Genomic DNA, 17676 nt, shown 5'->3' on the forward strand with positions numbered 1-17676 from the left:
GCTATAAGCACTAAGTACGCCACCCGGCTCCCTGAAACCAGCTCTGCCCACCGACCTGGCCGATCTGCACTCGCCCCTGAACGCCTGGATCTTTCTCCTTCTTCTACATTCCACAAGGCCCACCTGTGGTGCTATGAAGCCTGGCATCCTAGCTGAACCCCAATCCCCAACTCAAGCCTGGCTCTGCCCTCCTGACAGTCTCCGAACTGCTCCTGGTGCCCTCTCCATGCCACAGCACAGAGACTTTTAAGATTCACATTCAGCTTGTCTTGCAGAGACTCTCCCTACAGCTCCGCCTTCCTCCTCCCTCCCTCCAGCTGCAGAAATGGGGAATTTTTGTCTCCCAGGCCATCTCAGTGCCAGGTTGTCAGCCCCCATGTCTCACGGTACTTATAAGCTGCCTGCTGGGAGTGAGGGCTCCCTCTCTCCCCTCCCTGGAATGTGTCCATTAAACGTATGTGTAATGTGTTTGGTATCCAGCCCTCTATTTGGAATTGTGATAGAGCACAGAGCAATTCTCCTCCTCTTCCAGGCCTCCTCCCAGCACAGGGCCCCACACAAGGAGTACTCAGAGTATATCAGACCTCCTCTCTTCCTCCCAGAGCTAAGAAGGCTAAATCAGGGAGAGACAGGAGAGATGTAAGGGCAGACTGCTGGTCAGACTCCTCACCCAAGCTTCTGCCCACTTCCTCCTACCTCTCGTTGGGATGCCTTCTTTGAGAAGCCCAAGCCCCTGGGCAGAAATTCTGCCCAGGCTTTCCACTACGTATGTCATGCGGGGTGATGCCATCCCCTCCCAAAGACAGACTGTATTCCTCCGAGGCCACTGACGTAGGGTGGGCAGCCCAGCCCTCTGCCAACAAAGGGGCCATTGTTCCACGACAGCTTCAAACTTGCAGACCTGAGCAGAAAAATAACAGGGCAGGGGAGGAATTAAAAGTCAGTCCTTGGGGCAGTGCTTTTACCTCGCAGAGGAGCCATTTAGGTCCATAATTGCAGCAATGAGACATCCGGAACCACCCACATTCCTGAGTCTCCTGGACCCCTCCCATCAGGTCTGAGCCCTGGTGGGTGTCACCCAGAAAAGTTTGGAAGGGTTGGGAGGGAGAGAATAGCAAGAAGGAGAGTAATGACACTGAGAACAATTGTTAAATGTCCCTCATCCCTGGGGGCGAGGGGGTACGGGCACATTAAGACCCAAGGACAAGAAAAGAAGAGAGGACAGGAATTTGGAGTTAAATCATGAGTCTCACTTGGCCTTGGACAAGCCACCTTACCGATGTGAGGTGCAGTCAGACTGCTGGGCCCTAACATTGACCCAGCACTCACTAGCCGTGTGACCCACCAAGTTTCTTGACGACTCTATGCTCCAATTGCTTCATGTGTAAAACAAAACTGATAATAGCCACCTACCCCCATGATGCTGTGTAAAGATTAAATGAGAAGACAGGTGTAAAGCAGTTACCCATAGTAGCTGCTCAGTAAATGTTAGCGATTATTATTGTCATCTACCTTCAAAAAGTCATCATGAGAATCAAACGACACAGTGCTTGCAACTGACTTGCCACATGGTCTGGCACAGATCGAATCCTCGATAAATGGGGTTTCTCGTCTTCATAAGTGGCCATGATGGGAAGGGCATTATCAAGCGCTTGGGTTCAGAGTCCAAGATCTGAGAAGCGAGAAGAGAGGAGCAGATGAGAAGCTGTGGGAGTGTCTGCGGAGTGTGGCAGATAATCTGTAGGTTGGGAGGCAGGGGTCTTGGGACCCGATTCTGCCCCAGGCCTGAATGCCCAGGCCTGGTCCTGCCCTGGGTAGGGTGTTCCCTGTGATGATTAGCAGGGCAGAAAGATGGGCTGTGGCCAGACATGCCATTGAGATGAACTCAACACAGTGGTCTTTGATCTTCTCAGGCCAAGCCCATTTTTTGAAAGGGATAAAAGTCAAGGAGACTTTGGGAAAGCTGGACTCTGAAGGCTCCTCATCCCTTTGACATCTTTGCTCCTTTGACCCTCTGGCACCAGCTCCCGCCATGACCCAACGATCTATCACCATCAAGTCGGGGGGCACTCGAAATTTCAGTGCTTCCTCAGCAAACCTCCTTCCAGGCTGCCGGCCCAGCTTCAGCTCTGTCTCCGTGACCCATGGCGGGAAAAGCTTTGGGGGTGGCTTTGGGGGTGGCTTTGGGACCAGGAGCCTCCACGGCCTTGGAGGCAGCAAGAGAATCTCTGTCAGCGGGGGCTACCGCTCAAGCAGGGGCAGCTTTGGGGGTGCTGGCTACGGGATGGGTCTTGGAGGCATAGGGTACAGGGTCGGGGGATTTGGAGGCGGGATGATGCCTGGAGCTGGAGGCATCCAGGAGGTCACTGTCAACCAAAGCCTCCTAACTCCTCTCCACCTGGAGATCGACCCCTCCCTCCAACGGGTGCGGAAGGAGGAGAAGGAGCAGATCAAGTCTCTCAACAACAAGTTTGCTTCCTTCATTGACAAGGTGAGAGGCAAATAGGGTCCCTGCCAGAATCACTGGGGGATCTCTGCTTTCTATGCTTTTCTGAGGTCAGCTGTGACTAGCCCAGGGCCTGCGATGCTGGGGACTGGAAAGACTGCTAATGGGGTGGAGGAGGAGGTGGTTTCCCACTTTGTTGAGGCGAAAGCAGAAATATGTCCACTTCCAGACCCCAGGGCTGTCTGACTCACTGCAAGGACATTACTCTTTTGATGGATAGTGATCTGTTTACTGGGCTAGAAATTAGACAGTGAAAGGGGATGTGTTTGGAGGGAAAGGGATAAAGAAAAGAAAGGTTACAAGTTCAGTTCACAGAAATAGGCAGTGGACATGTTTTCTTGCCCAATTTATGAAAGTCGTCCTGTGGCAACCTGCCTAGTGATTTGAGTGTGTCTGAGAAGCTGGGTGGTTAGCTGGGGTGCCCTCAGAGAGTTTCACACTTTTCTTTTGGTGACAGGGAAGTTGTGAGTTCAGCCCTGAGTGCCCCCGGCTGTGTGGCCTGGAATCCTAGGGATTTCCCCAGTTTAGAGAAAGAAAGGATTCTATTTTGGATTCTGTTTTGCATCACTGCTTGTCCATACCGAAGGTGATTGTTTTCACCTGGGAAGAACCATTTCAAGGATCTGGATCATTCAGGCTCCATACTTGAGATCTGGAAGAAAGAGTATTAAACTAAGAGGCAGGTCCTATTTTTGGCTCTACAGCTAGGAGAATCCCTAATTTCTCAGGCTTTAGTTGTGCTGGATGGATGAACTCTAAAGTACTTTTGCAGGTCTAACAGGCTATAAAATGCCTCATCAGATGGACCCAGATCTTTGAATGTGTAAAACATAACCACTGAGGCAGTGGTTCTTCAGCTTTATCACCCGTGTCACCCCATGTGGCCTGGTGTTTGTATCAACAGCTGTGAGATTTTCAGGAGCCTGGTCTGAGGGGGAAGAATGTGGGCCCTGCTTGTCCTAGGTTTATCTGGAGGGGACATGAGGAATGAGGAGATGTGACTAGGGAGGAACTTGGAGCTAGAACTGCCCTTCTTCCTCTGACAAGGGCGCACTTGTCAAAGATCCTCTGAAGGCACATTGCCATCTCCGAAGTCCTAGAGGCTCTGTTTTTTCCTTCTTGGGGTTGTGTCATTCCAGCTACTCCCAATGGAAGAACTTTGCTTAGGGAGAAAGGTTTTGCATATTTTCCCAGGCTGAAGGGCAGATGAGTGCAAGTCAAGAAAAAAAAAAATTAGTAGTATGAGACCAGAGAAGACCTGAGAGAGCAGAGGGAACAATGGGTTAGCCAAGGCCACACAGCTAGTGAAGCCATGGCTGGGATTGTGCCCAGGCCCCCTCCATGAACTCCAGAGTGACCCATTCCAGCACTCCTGGAGCATGTAGGCAACTGAATCCAGATTCTAGATCTCAAGAAATCATGTGGAAAAGAAAATAGACAGATTGAATTTTCTGCCAAGAAACTCCTGCCCATTTAATGGGAATCAAAACTTTACCCAGTAACATGATGGTGGAATGTTTCCTACCACACGTCAACATGGTTTGGTTATTCAGATGCTCTCTAGCCCCTTTGGCCATCCTTGTTTCTCCCAGCTCCGAACCAAGCCACTGCCTGTCTCTCAGGCCCATTGCACCTACATTTGCTTGGCTCTCTACATTTCTGGCTCCTTCCAGGCTGAGGACCAGGAGGAGGAGTCTACCATCTGGACTCTGAGGTCTTGCAGGATCCCTCACTCCACTGTTGGGGGATCCTGGATCCCAGAGCCTTCCAGGGGGCTGCTGCAAGGAAGCCCTCACAGTCTCTCACCTCTGGCTGGGGCAGGTGCGGTTCCTGGAGCAGCAGAACAAAGTCCTGGAGACCAAATGGAGCCTCCTGCAGGAGCATAAAACCACCAGAGCCAACATCGAGCCTATGTTTGAAGCCTACATCAACAACCTGAGGCGACAGCTGGACAGCCTGGGTGGGGAGCGGGCAAGGCTGGAGATGGAACTGAAGAACATGCAGGATGTGGTGGAGGACTTCAAGAACAAGTGAGTGGATTTTTAGCCAGCTTCTGCGAAGACCTTGCCCTGAGGCTCCTGGGGAGGCTCTGCTCTCTAGAAGTGCCCAGCCCAGTGGGGAAATGGGATGCATACTTAAGGCACCAAGGTAGACTCAGAGGATGAACTGAAATTCTGCAGTCAAGAATGTTGGAGCTTTGGGAAGGACCAGGGTTCTAGATGATGACAACTTACATGGGCACAGAGAGCATGATACACACAGCAAACAACCTGATAAACTTGGCAGATAAAGAAAGTAAGGCTCTGAGAGAGCAAATGACTCATCCAAGGGCAACTCGTGAGTTAAGAATTAAACTCATAGAATCTCACTCTCACATTTGTTCAACTCAATCCCATGGCTAACTTATGCAATATTCATGCAGTCACCCTAACCCTGGCCAGGGGGCCGGGGAACAGAGGAAAAAGAGCCATGTATGCTGCTTTCTCCCTGGAAACCACACACACGTGCGTGCGTGCACGCACACGCACACACACACACACACACACACACACACCACTAAATGCGATAGTATGCTCATGTCTATAGACATGAGTAATTTCTTATTTTCATTCTTCTAATTTATTTCTAATTGTATTGGTCCAAACAAAATGAGTGACTCGATAAGGAGTTCTAGTCACTGTTTATGTAACCCAGTAAGAGTTAAGGCTTTAGAGTTATGCTAACATGGTAGCTAGTAGCCACATGTGGCTATTTAAACTTAAACTAATTAAAATTAAATAAAATATAAAATTCAGCTTCTCAATCACACCAGCCACATTTAAAGTGCTGAATTGCCACTTGTGGTAATGGGTTCCATAACAGACACAGTTATAGAGCATTTCTATCATCACAGAAAGTTCTATCAGACAGTAGTATAGAGTCTAGTCAGTGGCTTTAAAATCTTGGCTCAACCACTTACCAGCTGAATGACCTAAAGGAAACTAATCTATGTAAATCCCAGTTCCTTTGTCTGTTAAAGGGGATATTAATAGTACCCACTTTATTGGGGGGGGGGGTTGAAAATATTAAATCAAAACTTACATGTAAAATACTTGGTAGGGTGCCCAGTGTGTATAGTAAGTTGTTAATAAGTGTTTTCAGTTTTTATTGTATTGAAGTTTAGGTATATGTGTGTAGTGATGCAGACACAGATAAGAGAAACAAGTGCAGGTGGACAATTTATAATATGTGTGCAGACATGGAGCAACAGTATTTCAATCCAAGAAGGCTTTCTGGAGGAGGAAATAAAAGCTCAAGATTGAGGAAAAAGGCACAGAGGAGGGATATTGGGGGGGAATGTGTTGAATGGTGTCCTCCTAGTTAATAGATGGGGATGTTCCTGTGGCAGGTGTCTAGGAGAAGGGCTACATGGTGCTTGCTCTCTGGCAGAGTGACTGTGAGCTGGGAAACACAGAAGACAAGGAGGGTTGCATGGAATTAGGTGAAGAACACATGTTTATATTCAATGAAAAGGCATCATGAGGAAACAATAAGGAAAACCACATCAATTGACACGAAAGAGCTTGTCTCAGATTCTGCTGGACAAGAGGCAATAAAGGAGCAGGGTTGATTCTGGTTATATACATGAAGTGCTTTGTGGTTTTAACAACATGCCATTTCATAAGTGGAAAAAGTCTCTGAGAGGTTAAGTGAACTGCCTCAGGTTGCTCAGCTGGAAAGTGGAAAAGACAAAGCGCAAACCACAGCTGTCCAGAGCTGTCGTGAGGGTGGGATTCATCCATGCTTAGGAAGGTTGGGTCACCTCGAGCAGAAACCAACTTCCTTCCCAGAGATCAGTGAGCAGAGGGGAGTGGGGCTGCCGCATGGGGGCAGATTGAAGAATGAGAAAACTGAGTGGGGGTGGGAGTTGCTCCTATTAGCCTAAAGACTTTGCTTCCCAGGTGGGGTTCAATGTGGCTGAGATTAATAATCAGGCATGAAGGCACCATGCGGTGGAAGAGCTGGCCAAGGCCTGAAATGGCATGCCTCTTACTATTTTCCCTGTTCCTCCCTTCATGGCCTCTGTTTGGTTGGAGTGAGACCGTGGAGCCAAAAAGGAAGCATGCATGCCCCTTTATGGGACCTGAGCACTCCAAGAAGCAAAGCTCTGAGAAAAGCAATATTGGAAAGAATGAGGGGTGGTTCTGTTTTGTTGTTCCGGATTTGAGTTTTGTTTAGACAGGAGGGGTTGTTCGGTTGATTTGGGATTTGGGGGGTGCGTGTATAGTAGGAGAGCTCTGCTATAGCAGCACATTTTTCAGGTCTGCTCTTTGAGACCAGCCATCGCCTGCCTACCTGCATCCCTCACGGTTGGACCTCACTCCCAGAAGCCCCGCTCCTAACACCTATCCACTTCTGATCTTTCCCACAGGTATGAAGAAGAAATCAACAGGCGCACAGTGGCAGAGAATGAGTTCGTGGTGCTGAAGAAGGTGAGGGGTCAGGGAATATCCCTTCTGACTCCCAGGTAGTCCCTCCAGGAGAGGCAGTTGCCACTTAAGCATGTGGCCTTGTATACAAAGCTTTATTTAATTTGCACAGCCAATCTTGGAAGCAGGCTTTACTTTAGAAGTGAGAAAACTCAAGCTCAGCTTGGTTAAGCAAGTTGCCCCAGGGTTACCCAGATAATCAGAAGTGAGTCAGGTTCCAGGGCTCTAAAGTCTGAGCTGTAAAACCTGACACCAGCCCCATCCCCATGAGGAGAGTCCAGTAAAGGGAGAGGCAAAGCAAAACGGGCCTTGTGCTGAGTTGAGTCTCCAGGACATCAAGTCAGGCTTGGTGGACAGGAGTAAGACAGAGATCAGCTCTGGGGAGCTGTGGACCTTCCCGCTTAGAGGTGTACAGGCAGAGAGAGAGGAGAATCAGCCCCAAGCTAAGCTGGAGATGAGAGATGGAGCAGTGGTGTGTGAGGGGGAGGAAGGGGCAGAGAATACGAGGAGGGAAAGTCAGGGAGAGCCTCGGGGAGAGGCTGGGAGAGCCCAAGGGCCCAAGATGGGGTTGTCTTCACCACGTGACACAGAGAAATGCTCTCATCCCCGGGAGCTGAAGTTCCCCCGCCTAACCCGTAGTCAGAGGGCTGGTTCCCCCAGACTGGGTGGGACTCAGAGTGACAGTATGTTCTGTGCCCAGGATGTGGATGCCGCCTACATGAACAAGGTGGAGCTGGAGGCCAAGGTGGATGCCATAATGGACGAGATTAACTTTCTGAGAGCTTTCTACGATGCGGTAAGCAGTGCCCAGTGCTCTCTCCTTCAGAACGTTGAAAGCTGGGGGCCTCGGCTGGGATCAGTGATATCGAGGAGGGGGTGAAGGGGCATTGTGTCCCTGGTAGGCCTGGTAAGGACGGGTAATATGCCCAGTAGGTCACATATGTTTGGTGCCCAATAGAAGTTGGTGATGTTGTTCCAGGAGCAGGAGCAATGACCACAGCGCACGCGGGGCAAAAAGACATCATTTTCTCTGCTTATTCACTTTATTGCCGACAGCTGGTGTGGTGTTGGCTCCTAATTTTGAATGAGCCCACAGTACAGCAAGCCCGTGGGCTGAGACCCTCAAGCTAGGTCAGCTACTAGGAGAAAACTATTTGGGAAAACAAATTGCAGCACACGACAACAAAATAATCATTTCTCGAAGCAAGAAATACATGAACCAATTGTTAATAAAGGAAAAAGGGATATTTTCACTTAGATTTGCGATATGGACCAGTGATTCTCAAATTTTATAACACATTAGAGTCTTCTAGATGTCCTGTTAAAACACCAGTTCTGATTTAATGAGTCTAGTGTTGAGCCCAAAATGTTGCATTTCAACCAAGTTCCCGGGTGATGCTGATGCTGCTGGTGTGGGTCATAATTTGGGAATGTTGCTTTAGATGATTGAGGAGTGATAACTGAACAAATTAATTGTGTTTCAAACACCAGCTTATATAGACATGGATTTATTTAATCTTCCCAGAAATCAGAGGAAGCAGTACTGTGTAGGACTAGCCCCTCTGAGACACAGAGATACTATCTAACCTGTTTGGCAGATCCAGAACTTGATTTTTCAGTCCGGTGCCCTTTCTGCTATTAGAAGCCGATTTCCATTTTTCATCCCTGAGGAGCTGGGAGGAGCAAAGTTGGGAGATAGGACTGGGAAGCAGCATAGCTTTCTGGCTTTTTCTGACTCAGTTTTCTTTCATGAGATGATTTCTTTATTTGGTGTGAAAGGATGTGTTTTCACAGAACATGAGACATTATGACACTGACAGGTTGCAACAAGGAGTGTTTCCTTGACAGTGGAAGTAACTTCGAGAGAATCCTGGCTACAGTTATCTGTGCTGCTCCTCCCTCCACGCAGATGAGTTGGTGATAAAAAATGGGAGTTAACCTAGCGACCTTCCTAGTGTCCTTCCCAGCCCTTTTAGACCTAAGCAGGGTGCTGCATCTCTACAATACAAATGAAGCCTTTGATGCCAGGATCTGTTCCGGAGGTCTGGTCACAGTGTCCCAATACATACGCACATGTACACACATATGCACACACATGCACACACACATACACACATGCACATATGCACACGTGCACACCCTGCTCAGCCCTCCCATTTGGACACCATCACAGGAGCTGGCTCAGCTTCAGGCCCAGATCTCTGAGACCTCCGTGATCCTGTCCATGGACAACAACCGTAACCTGGACCTAGACAGCATCATCGCAGAGGTCAAGGCCCAATATGAGGATATTGCCAACCGCAGCCGGGCTGAGGCCGAGTCCTGGTACCAGACCAAGGTGAGGTGTCAAAGTCAAGTTTATGAAACAATTATAGAGAACTGGCCAATTATGTAAGAGTTTTATCCTCTCAGATGTCCAACTCTGATGAGGTCAAAGGGATCTGAGTTCAGCTTTGGACTTGCCCTTTGTTCCAAGTAATCCTTGGGCTGCATCATTAGGACCTGGAGGAATAGCCAGGTGAAGGTGGAAGGTGGTCAGTCCTTCTGCCATAGGGAGGGTGAACACCCGTCCAATGCTGTGTAGAAGAGAGGTGAAGGACAGCTGGACAGTATGTGCCACCAGTGTCAGCAGTAATGAGAGAGGCAGGGTAGGAACAGGAAGTAGGTTGGGCCTCCTGGATCTAAAGGAGAGAGGTGGAGCTGTCTGGGGCTGAGGGCTTGAGGTGTCAAAGGCTGGATATGGGTCACGCAATGAGATTTTCCAGGTTAGAGCAAACATTCTGAGCTGAGGAGTCACTGGGGATATGAGGTGTGGTGCCAAGGAAAACAATGATAAAAGAGCTTTAAAATCAGAGAGTGACAGGCATCCCCACATGAGGCTGAATTTGTGATGATGAGATACACGGTGTCAAGGGAGAAGGACAAAAGACTGGATCCAAGAAAAAGGGTCCAGTTGTGGGGTGGAGCTGGTGGACAGCAAGAGTGAGTGGCAGAGCCCAGGGACAATGGAGATGGATTTGATGGAGAATTGGCGGAAGCAGAGGGAGGCGTCCGCAGGCAAAACACTGAAAGCCTGTTGGGCCCTGGGCAGCCACTGCCTTCTCTCCTCTGGACTTACCATCTTTGTGTCCTGCTTCTCCCCCTGCCGCACCCCAGTATGAGGAGCTGCAGCGGTCTGCTGGTCAGCACGGGGACGACCTCCGCTCCACCAAGATGGAGATCTCCGAGCTGAACCGAATGATGCAGAGGCTGCGCTCCGAGATTGATAATCTGAAAAAGCAGGTACGGCACTCCAGAGGGCATCCCACCCATGCCACAGCCCCCGGGCAGACCTCGGCCTGGTCCTAACTCAGCCCAAGCAGAGCGAACCCTCCCCAGAGGAGTGGCCATCCAGGAATTTGCAGAGATGTTCAGTATTGAAAAGGACTCCCAAAATAATTTTCTCTATCCCGGCTAAGTCTCAAATAATCCAGCGGGGACAGAGACTAATCTTATTTTTAAACACGATGAAGCTCCAGCCTTCTTTGCATGAGATCCATTTCCGGAAATTCCTCCATATTTTTAACCTAAACCCCGCATCTTTCTGCATTCTCTGTGGACGATTTCACAAACTTCCATGTCCTCCTGGCAGTGTGCCGCACTCCAGGCCGCCATCGCTGATGCCGAGCAGCGCGGGGAGATGGCCCTCAAGGACGCTAAGCACAAGCTGGCTGAGCTGGAGGACGCCCTGCAGAAGGCCAAGCAGGACATGGCACGGCAGCTGCGTGAGTACCAGGAGCTCATGAACGTCAAGCTGGCCCTGGACATTGAGATCGCCACCTACCGGAAGCTGCTGGAGGGCGAGGAGTGCAGGTGGGTTACCTCCTCCCACCATGGCTCAGACTCCACCAGAGCATTATGGTGATGCCACAGAGGCCAACAGCCCCGCAGGGTCAGGCCCTATATAGAAATTCCAAGGGCAGAAAAGGTGTTAAAATGAAGCTGCTTCCTAGAGGTCTTCTGCAGTCACATCTCCTCCTACAGCTCCTGTTGGACCCAGGGCAGGGGCCTAGGTGAAAGGTATCAGAGAGAAATGGATGGCCCATCACTACCTGGAAGGTCATAAGCAGGGCCATTTCTGCCCAGTCCCTCTAACAAATGAGGTCACACTTGGGACAAGCCTCAGGGCCTCTGTGTTTGCCCAGAGATGCCTACAATCTAACTATTCCTCTCTATCTAGTGAGCACAGGTCCCTTTCTCCACTTCCCTACATATTTTGACTGACTATCTCTTCCAGATGTCCCCTCATATAGTCATAGTAGCTTCCTTAGCTAATGAGATGAATGAAAGTTTTGTTAAGCACAGTGCCCGGCACACAGTAGGTGTGCTGTGCTGGTAACTTTGAATACAAAGAATGCAGGGCTCTTTAAAGTCTCAGCAAATGAAACGTCCCTTTCTCTTTCCACCTGCAACAGACTCACTGGAGAAGGTGTCGGACCCGTGAACATCTGTGAGTAAATGTCTTGGGATGATAGAAAAGTGGGAGACAAAGTGGAAGCTAATAACGTCACTAACAAGGATTTGATGGCCAGAAAGTGAAAAGGCTGGGGCAGGGATGTCATTAAGGCCCTCTTACAGGCTCTGCAGAGTCCCTGCTCTTCTTCGGCCCTTCTTCCCGGTGCAGTCAAGAGAGATTTGTGGTGACTCCTCATTCCCAGGGCTGGGGTCATAAGTCCACAGGAAGGACTCCACCCGGGCCCCAGGAGAACCCAGTTATAAGACAGGAGTACTCGCAGAGCAATGGGTCTCCCATCTGAATTCCTAATTTCTCAGCTAGTTCTGGCAGGAATTCAAACTCACACGACTAACAAGAGGTAACTAAACAGGTTACAGGTAAAGACATATATTTAGAATTGAAGCAAATCAATTGAACAAGCAGAGCAGTGACCGACCTGGCTTGGCCTCAGCTCATGGGTAGGAGATGGGGAGGAATCATCCCACAGAGTGACCCAACAGGTGGCACGCATAGAGCCCTGAGTCCTGGGCACGGGAAGCTGAGTCCCCTTGGACTCCATGTGGGTCAGACTATATTTGGGAGGCTGAAAACCAGGATGAGGGAGAACATGAAACCAGTTCATGCACAGAACCAGAGTGTTTCACCTGGAAAGCAGATTCTGAGAAGGGAAGCCTAACAGGCCTCTTCAAATGTTTGAAAGACTGTGGTGAGCTGTGTCCTGAGATAGTTAGCCCCCCATTGCAGAAAGTATTTGAACAGAAGCCAAATGACTGCCTCTCAGTGACACAGTAGAGGGGATTCCAACCCCAGGGGAGGTTCGTCTGGGTGGCCTTCCGGCCTCTTCCGGCATGGAAGTCTGACTCCATCACAGCAGATGGGGCCTCGCATTTCATTCAGCCAGATGCCCTGGTATAGATGAGAAATGAACACAGCATGGGAGCCTAATGCCTTGGTTTCTGGCAGGAGTGACCTTGGACATGCCACTTGATCTCTTTGTGCCTCCAATTTTTCCTCTGTAAAATGGGGCTGCTTGTAGTAATGGCATCCTCTCAGGCCCATTGCGAACAGTGTCCTCATAGCTGTGAAGGGGCTTTGAAAAGCATGATGTCTTCTGCAACTGCTCCCTTCGAGGCAGTGTGTGATGGGGACAGAATCTGTGCCCGCTCTCTCTGACCTCGGCTCCCAGGGAACTGAGGGGATTCCTGTTCCTTGAGAAAGCACCATGGAAGGGAACCACAGGAGCACCAGACCCAGGGAGGGTGGGTCTTGGGAAACTGGAGGAGCCTGCCAGTGTGCCCTGTGCTTTCTCTCCACAGCCGTGGTCTCCTCTTCCGGGGGCACAGGCTACAGCGGGGGCGGCGGCCTCTCTATGGGCGGGAGCAGCTACAGCTATGGGGGCGGCGGCGGCTTCAGTTCCACCAGCGGCCGCAACATGGGTGGCAGCAGCTCCAGCATGCGCATCATCTCCAAGACGTCGTCCACCAAGAAGAGTTACAGGAGCTAAAGGGTCCCACCCTCTCAGCTGCCTCCCCACTAAAGCCCCCAATTCCCAGCCCAAAGGTTTGCTGCTTTGCTGACACTCCTTGCACAAAATCAATCCTAGCAGCAGGAGGCACAGGGAGCGAGAAAGTGGCCTGTGAGTTCTAAGGTCACCTTGTCCATTTCTCGGCCTCCAGATGGTTCCCCATGGAGGCACCCCACTAGCTTCTCATCCCAGAGTCCTCCAGGGGCCACAGGCATCCATTCCAACTAACACTGATTCAACTGCTCTGAGCCAAGACCTGGGCTAGGACTTTGCCCTTTAGTAGTTTCGAGAGCAGGGGTGCAGCTGGGTCTCCCTTCTCCTGTCCAACCCAGATCTACTGTAACCACAGCCCTTCATGGGGTCCTTAGAATTGACCTTGGTGCCCCCAACGAAGTTGAGTGCAGTCTAGGCCAGAGTCTCCACGTGTGCTTTCTCATCACAGACAGAACACTTTCCCCGCAGGCCGCTCAGACCAAGCAATGTCACAAACCCTTCCCACTTATTGCCTCCTCACCTCCTCCTTTCTCATCCCTGCCCAGGCCCCCAGCCACTTCCCCTGACAACTCCCACCAGCAGAGTATTTAATTGAGAAATCAATACCCTTCAAAATATTACCAACTCTTGGTTATTTGTAGGAGAATGGAAAAATTTTATCAAGAATCCAAAAGTTCTCCATGGCCTGGGGCTGCATTCGATGATACTTCATAGCCAAATTCCTTCCAAATCTGCCTCGATTAAGCCAATATTAGAATTGCCAGCCCAAACAGAAATGTCCTGATGATGAGAGGGAGGAGGTAGGCTCCTATGAAGATATGGGAAAGGCAGCCCTGCTTCAGATGCCTGCAACAGACACACCAGGAGAAGGAACCAAATGAGCCTGTGTTAGAACTGCCCCAGGAGAGTCCTGCAAAATAACCCTCCAGGCTCAGGGCTTCTTCTCTTTCCTCTGTGCTGGCTATGTCTCTCTTCTGGAAAGTTTTCTTCTCTTTTCCCCCGCCCTTCCCACCCTCTCTTTCACCCTCACTCCTTTTTCTACTCATCCTCCACTACCCTGGGTGTTTCCTCTCTCGATCCCCCTCCTCTCCTCTCTTTCTCTCCTTTCTTCCTCTCCCATTCTTCTATTTGGTGATGTATTTCCCACTCTCTCAGGGTCGTAGAGAGTGGGCACAGACTCCGTCTGTGTCACCTCTCGACCTTTCTTTTTCTACCTTCCTGTCTCTGAAACATCTACAGTGCAGATTTGCCTACCCCCAGCCCTGGCCAGAACTGAAATTCTTGAAGGTGGCCCACCAAATGCCCTGCCCTATAGGGAAGGCCTGAGAAAGCAGACTTGGAAGAGAGGCAGTTCTTCCCTTGGTGATTTTTCCTCACTCTGAGGGGACACATCGCTCAGTCTCTTGAAGGAAGCAGAGGTAGGGTGGCGGTGGAATAGGGGACTGGCGTAGGCACAGAGATCTTTTCGAGGCTGGCCTTCATGGGGTAGTTTTCCTATTTAATTAGAAGAGTTGTAAACTCTCAAAACACCTGCCATGTATTCAAGACCAAAATGCATTTCGAAGGCAAATAGAGACTGGCTGCCGTGCTGCTGACATGGAGACAGGAGAGCTCACTACTTTGGAAAAAAAGTCACTCCCGCTCTGATCATTTCAAACCCTTCCCAAGTGCCTGCTCCCTGCACCTGCCTATTTCCTGAAATAGCTTCAATAAAATGTCACCGAGCTCTCTAGGTCTTGACTGAGTCTGTGTCCTGTCTCGCACCTTGGAACCGGTGTTTTCTGGGAGAAGGTGCCATCCATCCACAATGAATCTAATGAACCATCACACTCTCCACTCCCGGGCTCTAGTCTTGGGCTCCAGGGAGCCCAACATAGCCATTAAGATCATGCTCTGGCCTGGATGTGGCAGGGATGCTCTCCCATGTCTATATCTCCCCAGTGAGCCCTGCCCTCCAGGTCTGCCCACTATCTCATTAACTCTCTCTGGCAGGAGTCTGAACAGGTCCACTCTCTGGTTTGACTTCTTGGCATCACCCTCACCATTAACAGCATCTCCTGGGCCCAGCTCTGTGATGCTTCCTCCAGGACACAGTGAAAATCTCCTTCCCCTGCATCATGCAACAGGACCCCACTTCACCCCACCATCACCCATGGTCTCTTATTATACCTCACATCTCCCCCAGCCTCAATCTTCCCTCCTCAGTATGCTAGGACCCAAAGTCAAGACTGTGCAAGAGGAGACTTTGTGAAATGTCACAGTTAGACTGAGAATTTCCAAGCACTAAAAAAAGTTTGAGTTCTAGTCTCCTAATCTACAGGTGGAGAAGCCAAGGAACGAAGAAGACATAACATATGTTGGCAGCAAACCCTTAATTCCTAATGTAGGCTTCTCTCCACTGGAGCAGCAGAGCATGGTGACCTCAGAAAGAATGAGATTGAATCCCAGCCTTGTCATGGACAAGCTGGGTAGCTTGGGGGACTTACTTAACCACTCTGCTCCTTGTTTTCCTTGTCTATAATGAGAAACTAATCATGGTTGTCATCGTAAGAATTAAATGTGATAATGAATGTAGAGCTCGGGATGGTCCCAGCACATAGAAAGCACCCAATCAATATTATTACTATTATTATTATTGAGTTAAGTCTGACCTGGGAAAAAGTCACAGTAAGGAAGGGAAAGACCTGTCAGCCACAGCAGCAGTTTCACTGATGAGCCTGATGGAAAGGAGGAGGGAACAGAACTGGGTGGGGGCGGGTACAGGGAGCATCTCCAAAGAGCTGTAACATGCATGCTGGGGGAGAAGGCCTGTTACCCTCATCCACCTAAACAATTCCTGAGGATAGCAATTGTCCCCAGAAATGTCCTCAGGCCATAAAAGAGTCTGTCTACCTGAGGCTCAGGATGCGGTGGAAAGGAAGAACAAGGAATAGCAACATGGAACCCTGACCTAAGAGCTGACATCAATGCCTGTTTTGGGGAGCAAAGAGTCTTGGGGAAAGTACCCCTTCTTCTCTTCTCCTCGAGCACAAGGCATCTCCTCTTAAGTTCCCTGAGGCCTTTCTGGACTAAAAGTGTCCTGCAGGTAAGACACTATATATAGAGCCTACTACCTCAAGAACTCTAGTGGGGGTAGGGGTTAGCTAAGCCAGAGCCGGGACCCTCCCTGTCTTGAGAACGGGCACGGCCCAGCATGCTTAGGAAAGCTTCTCTCACCCAAAAGCCTTCATCCCTGGGAGATCCTAGGATCACCTCGGAGCTCGTGGAGGGCACTTGGACCTGGAGCATCTGCAGAAACACATAAAAACAGCCTTGAGGAAATTGAGCATCCTCAAGCATATCTCACTTGGCCTCTAATCCCAGGGCAGCCAGGGAATATAATTCATGCCCTCTCTCTTATAAAATGGCATAAAGTCCCAACTCTCCCTTTCCTTGAGGCTAAGCCACTGAATATGCCAAACATATCTGTCTGGTTGGCCCCTTTCATCTTTCCCATAAACAAGGAAGGAGGACATATAGGACTTTTATAGGGCCCACCCGCACTGTCCATCGGCTCCTTCTCTCTGCTCTTTGCTACCCTAATTATCCACCTGGGTACTTAGAGCTGCCAATCTTCCAAGCTCATAAACCTGATTTTATGGTGACTGGGAGTTTGACCCAGCTCAGCCCTCCAACCCTCTACCAGATAAAAGGGTGGGAGCTGAGCTGACTCGATAGCTCTCGCCTCTTGTTCTCCCCGTCAGGGCCTGTCTCTCTGCCTTTCTCTCCTGCCATGTCCTACCGCTCCCTCCATCAGGGCTCCCGATGTGGCAGTCGGAGCTTCAGCTCCTGCTCGGCTGTTCTGCCCCGGATGGTGACCCACTATGCAGTGAGCAAGGGGCCACGCCAGCCCGGGAGTGCGGGGGGCCTCCGCATCCTGGGCTGCCTCGGTTCACGGAGCCTGTGCAATGTGGGCTTCGGGAGGCCCCGGGTTGCCTCTAGGTGTGGCCTGCCTGGCTTCGGATACCGAGTGGGGGCCACCTGTGGGGCTTCTGCATGTATCACCCCTGTCACCATCAATGAGAGCCTACTGGTTCCACTTGAGCTAGAGATCGACCCGACTGTGCAGAGGGTAAAGAGGGATGAGAAGGAGCAGATCAAGTGCCTCAATAACCGCTTTGCATCCTTTATCAATAAGGTAAGTGAGAGAGATCCCAGTGGTCCAGGACCATGGGATGCAGAGAACACCTTGTGTGTGGTCCAGGAGAGCAGAAAAAGACTGACACGAGAGAAGCCATAGTTCATCTATTGGTTTTTCCTTCACTCATGACCACTAATTGTTGAAAGCTGGTTAAATCAGGCTCAGCACTAAACATTCCTGTTTGTTAGTTCTTTTATTTTTTTTAATATGTCATCTCTCTCTGGATATTATCTGATAAAATTACCAAGGTTGCCTAAGGTGAGACTACAAGAGGAACTTCCGAAGCAATGATAAATATTGAAAGGGACAAACTAAGAAACAGAGAACTGCTTTTTCTAGTGAGATTTTAACAAGACCCCCTTTCTGAGTGCCTGAGCTAAGGTGAGACCCTTGAGCCTAGAGATAAGAATGAGTACTATAACCATGAAATTTGCCATCAGCTCTGAGATGAGCAGGTGGAGCAGTCAGAGCTAGGGACACAAGTTGACATCTGTCAATCCCAGAACC

At 50.0% G+C, this 17676-nt stretch overlaps 3 protein-coding genes across 3 annotated transcripts in view; all 3 read left to right on the forward strand.

Moving 5' to 3' along the window:
• The window catches only part of LOC102891094 (keratin, type II cytoskeletal 6A), a 24215-nt gene extending 24078 nt beyond the window's left edge, over positions 1–137 (forward strand). Inside the window, exon 10 of the mRNA XM_025045594.1 lies at positions 118–137. Within this exon, the coding sequence (XP_024901362.1) occupies positions 118–137 (20 nt within the window). The remainder of the gene's footprint in view (positions 1–117) is intronic.
• Positions 138–1940: 1803 nt separating this feature from the next.
• On the forward strand, positions 1941–14721 carry LOC102882764 (keratin, type II cytoskeletal 5-like). The gene is made up of 9 exons (XM_006904567.3): positions 1941–2491; positions 4328–4536; positions 6918–6978; positions 7676–7771; positions 9149–9313; positions 10132–10257; positions 10607–10827; positions 11430–11464; positions 12787–14721. Exons 1-9 carry the CDS (start codon positions 2033–2035, stop codon positions 12972–12974), a joined length of 1560 nt encoding a protein of 519 aa, XP_006904629.1. The 5' UTR covers positions 1941–2032; the 3' UTR covers positions 12975–14721.
• Positions 14722–16647: 1926 nt separating this feature from the next.
• The window catches only part of KRT82 (keratin 82), an 11669-nt gene continuing 10640 nt past the window's right edge, over positions 16648–17676 (forward strand). The window contains exon 1 of the mRNA XM_006904600.1: positions 16648–17166. Coding sequence (XP_006904662.1) covers positions 16762–17166 — 405 coding nt within the window. The 5' untranslated portion in view covers positions 16648–16761. The remainder of the gene's footprint in view (positions 17167–17676) is intronic.

The sequence above is a fragment of the Pteropus alecto genome, unplaced genomic scaffold (assembly GCF_000325575.1).
Source record: "Pteropus alecto unplaced genomic scaffold, ASM32557v1 scaffold220, whole genome shotgun sequence".
Taxonomy (NCBI): domain Eukaryota; kingdom Metazoa; phylum Chordata; class Mammalia; order Chiroptera; family Pteropodidae; genus Pteropus; species Pteropus alecto.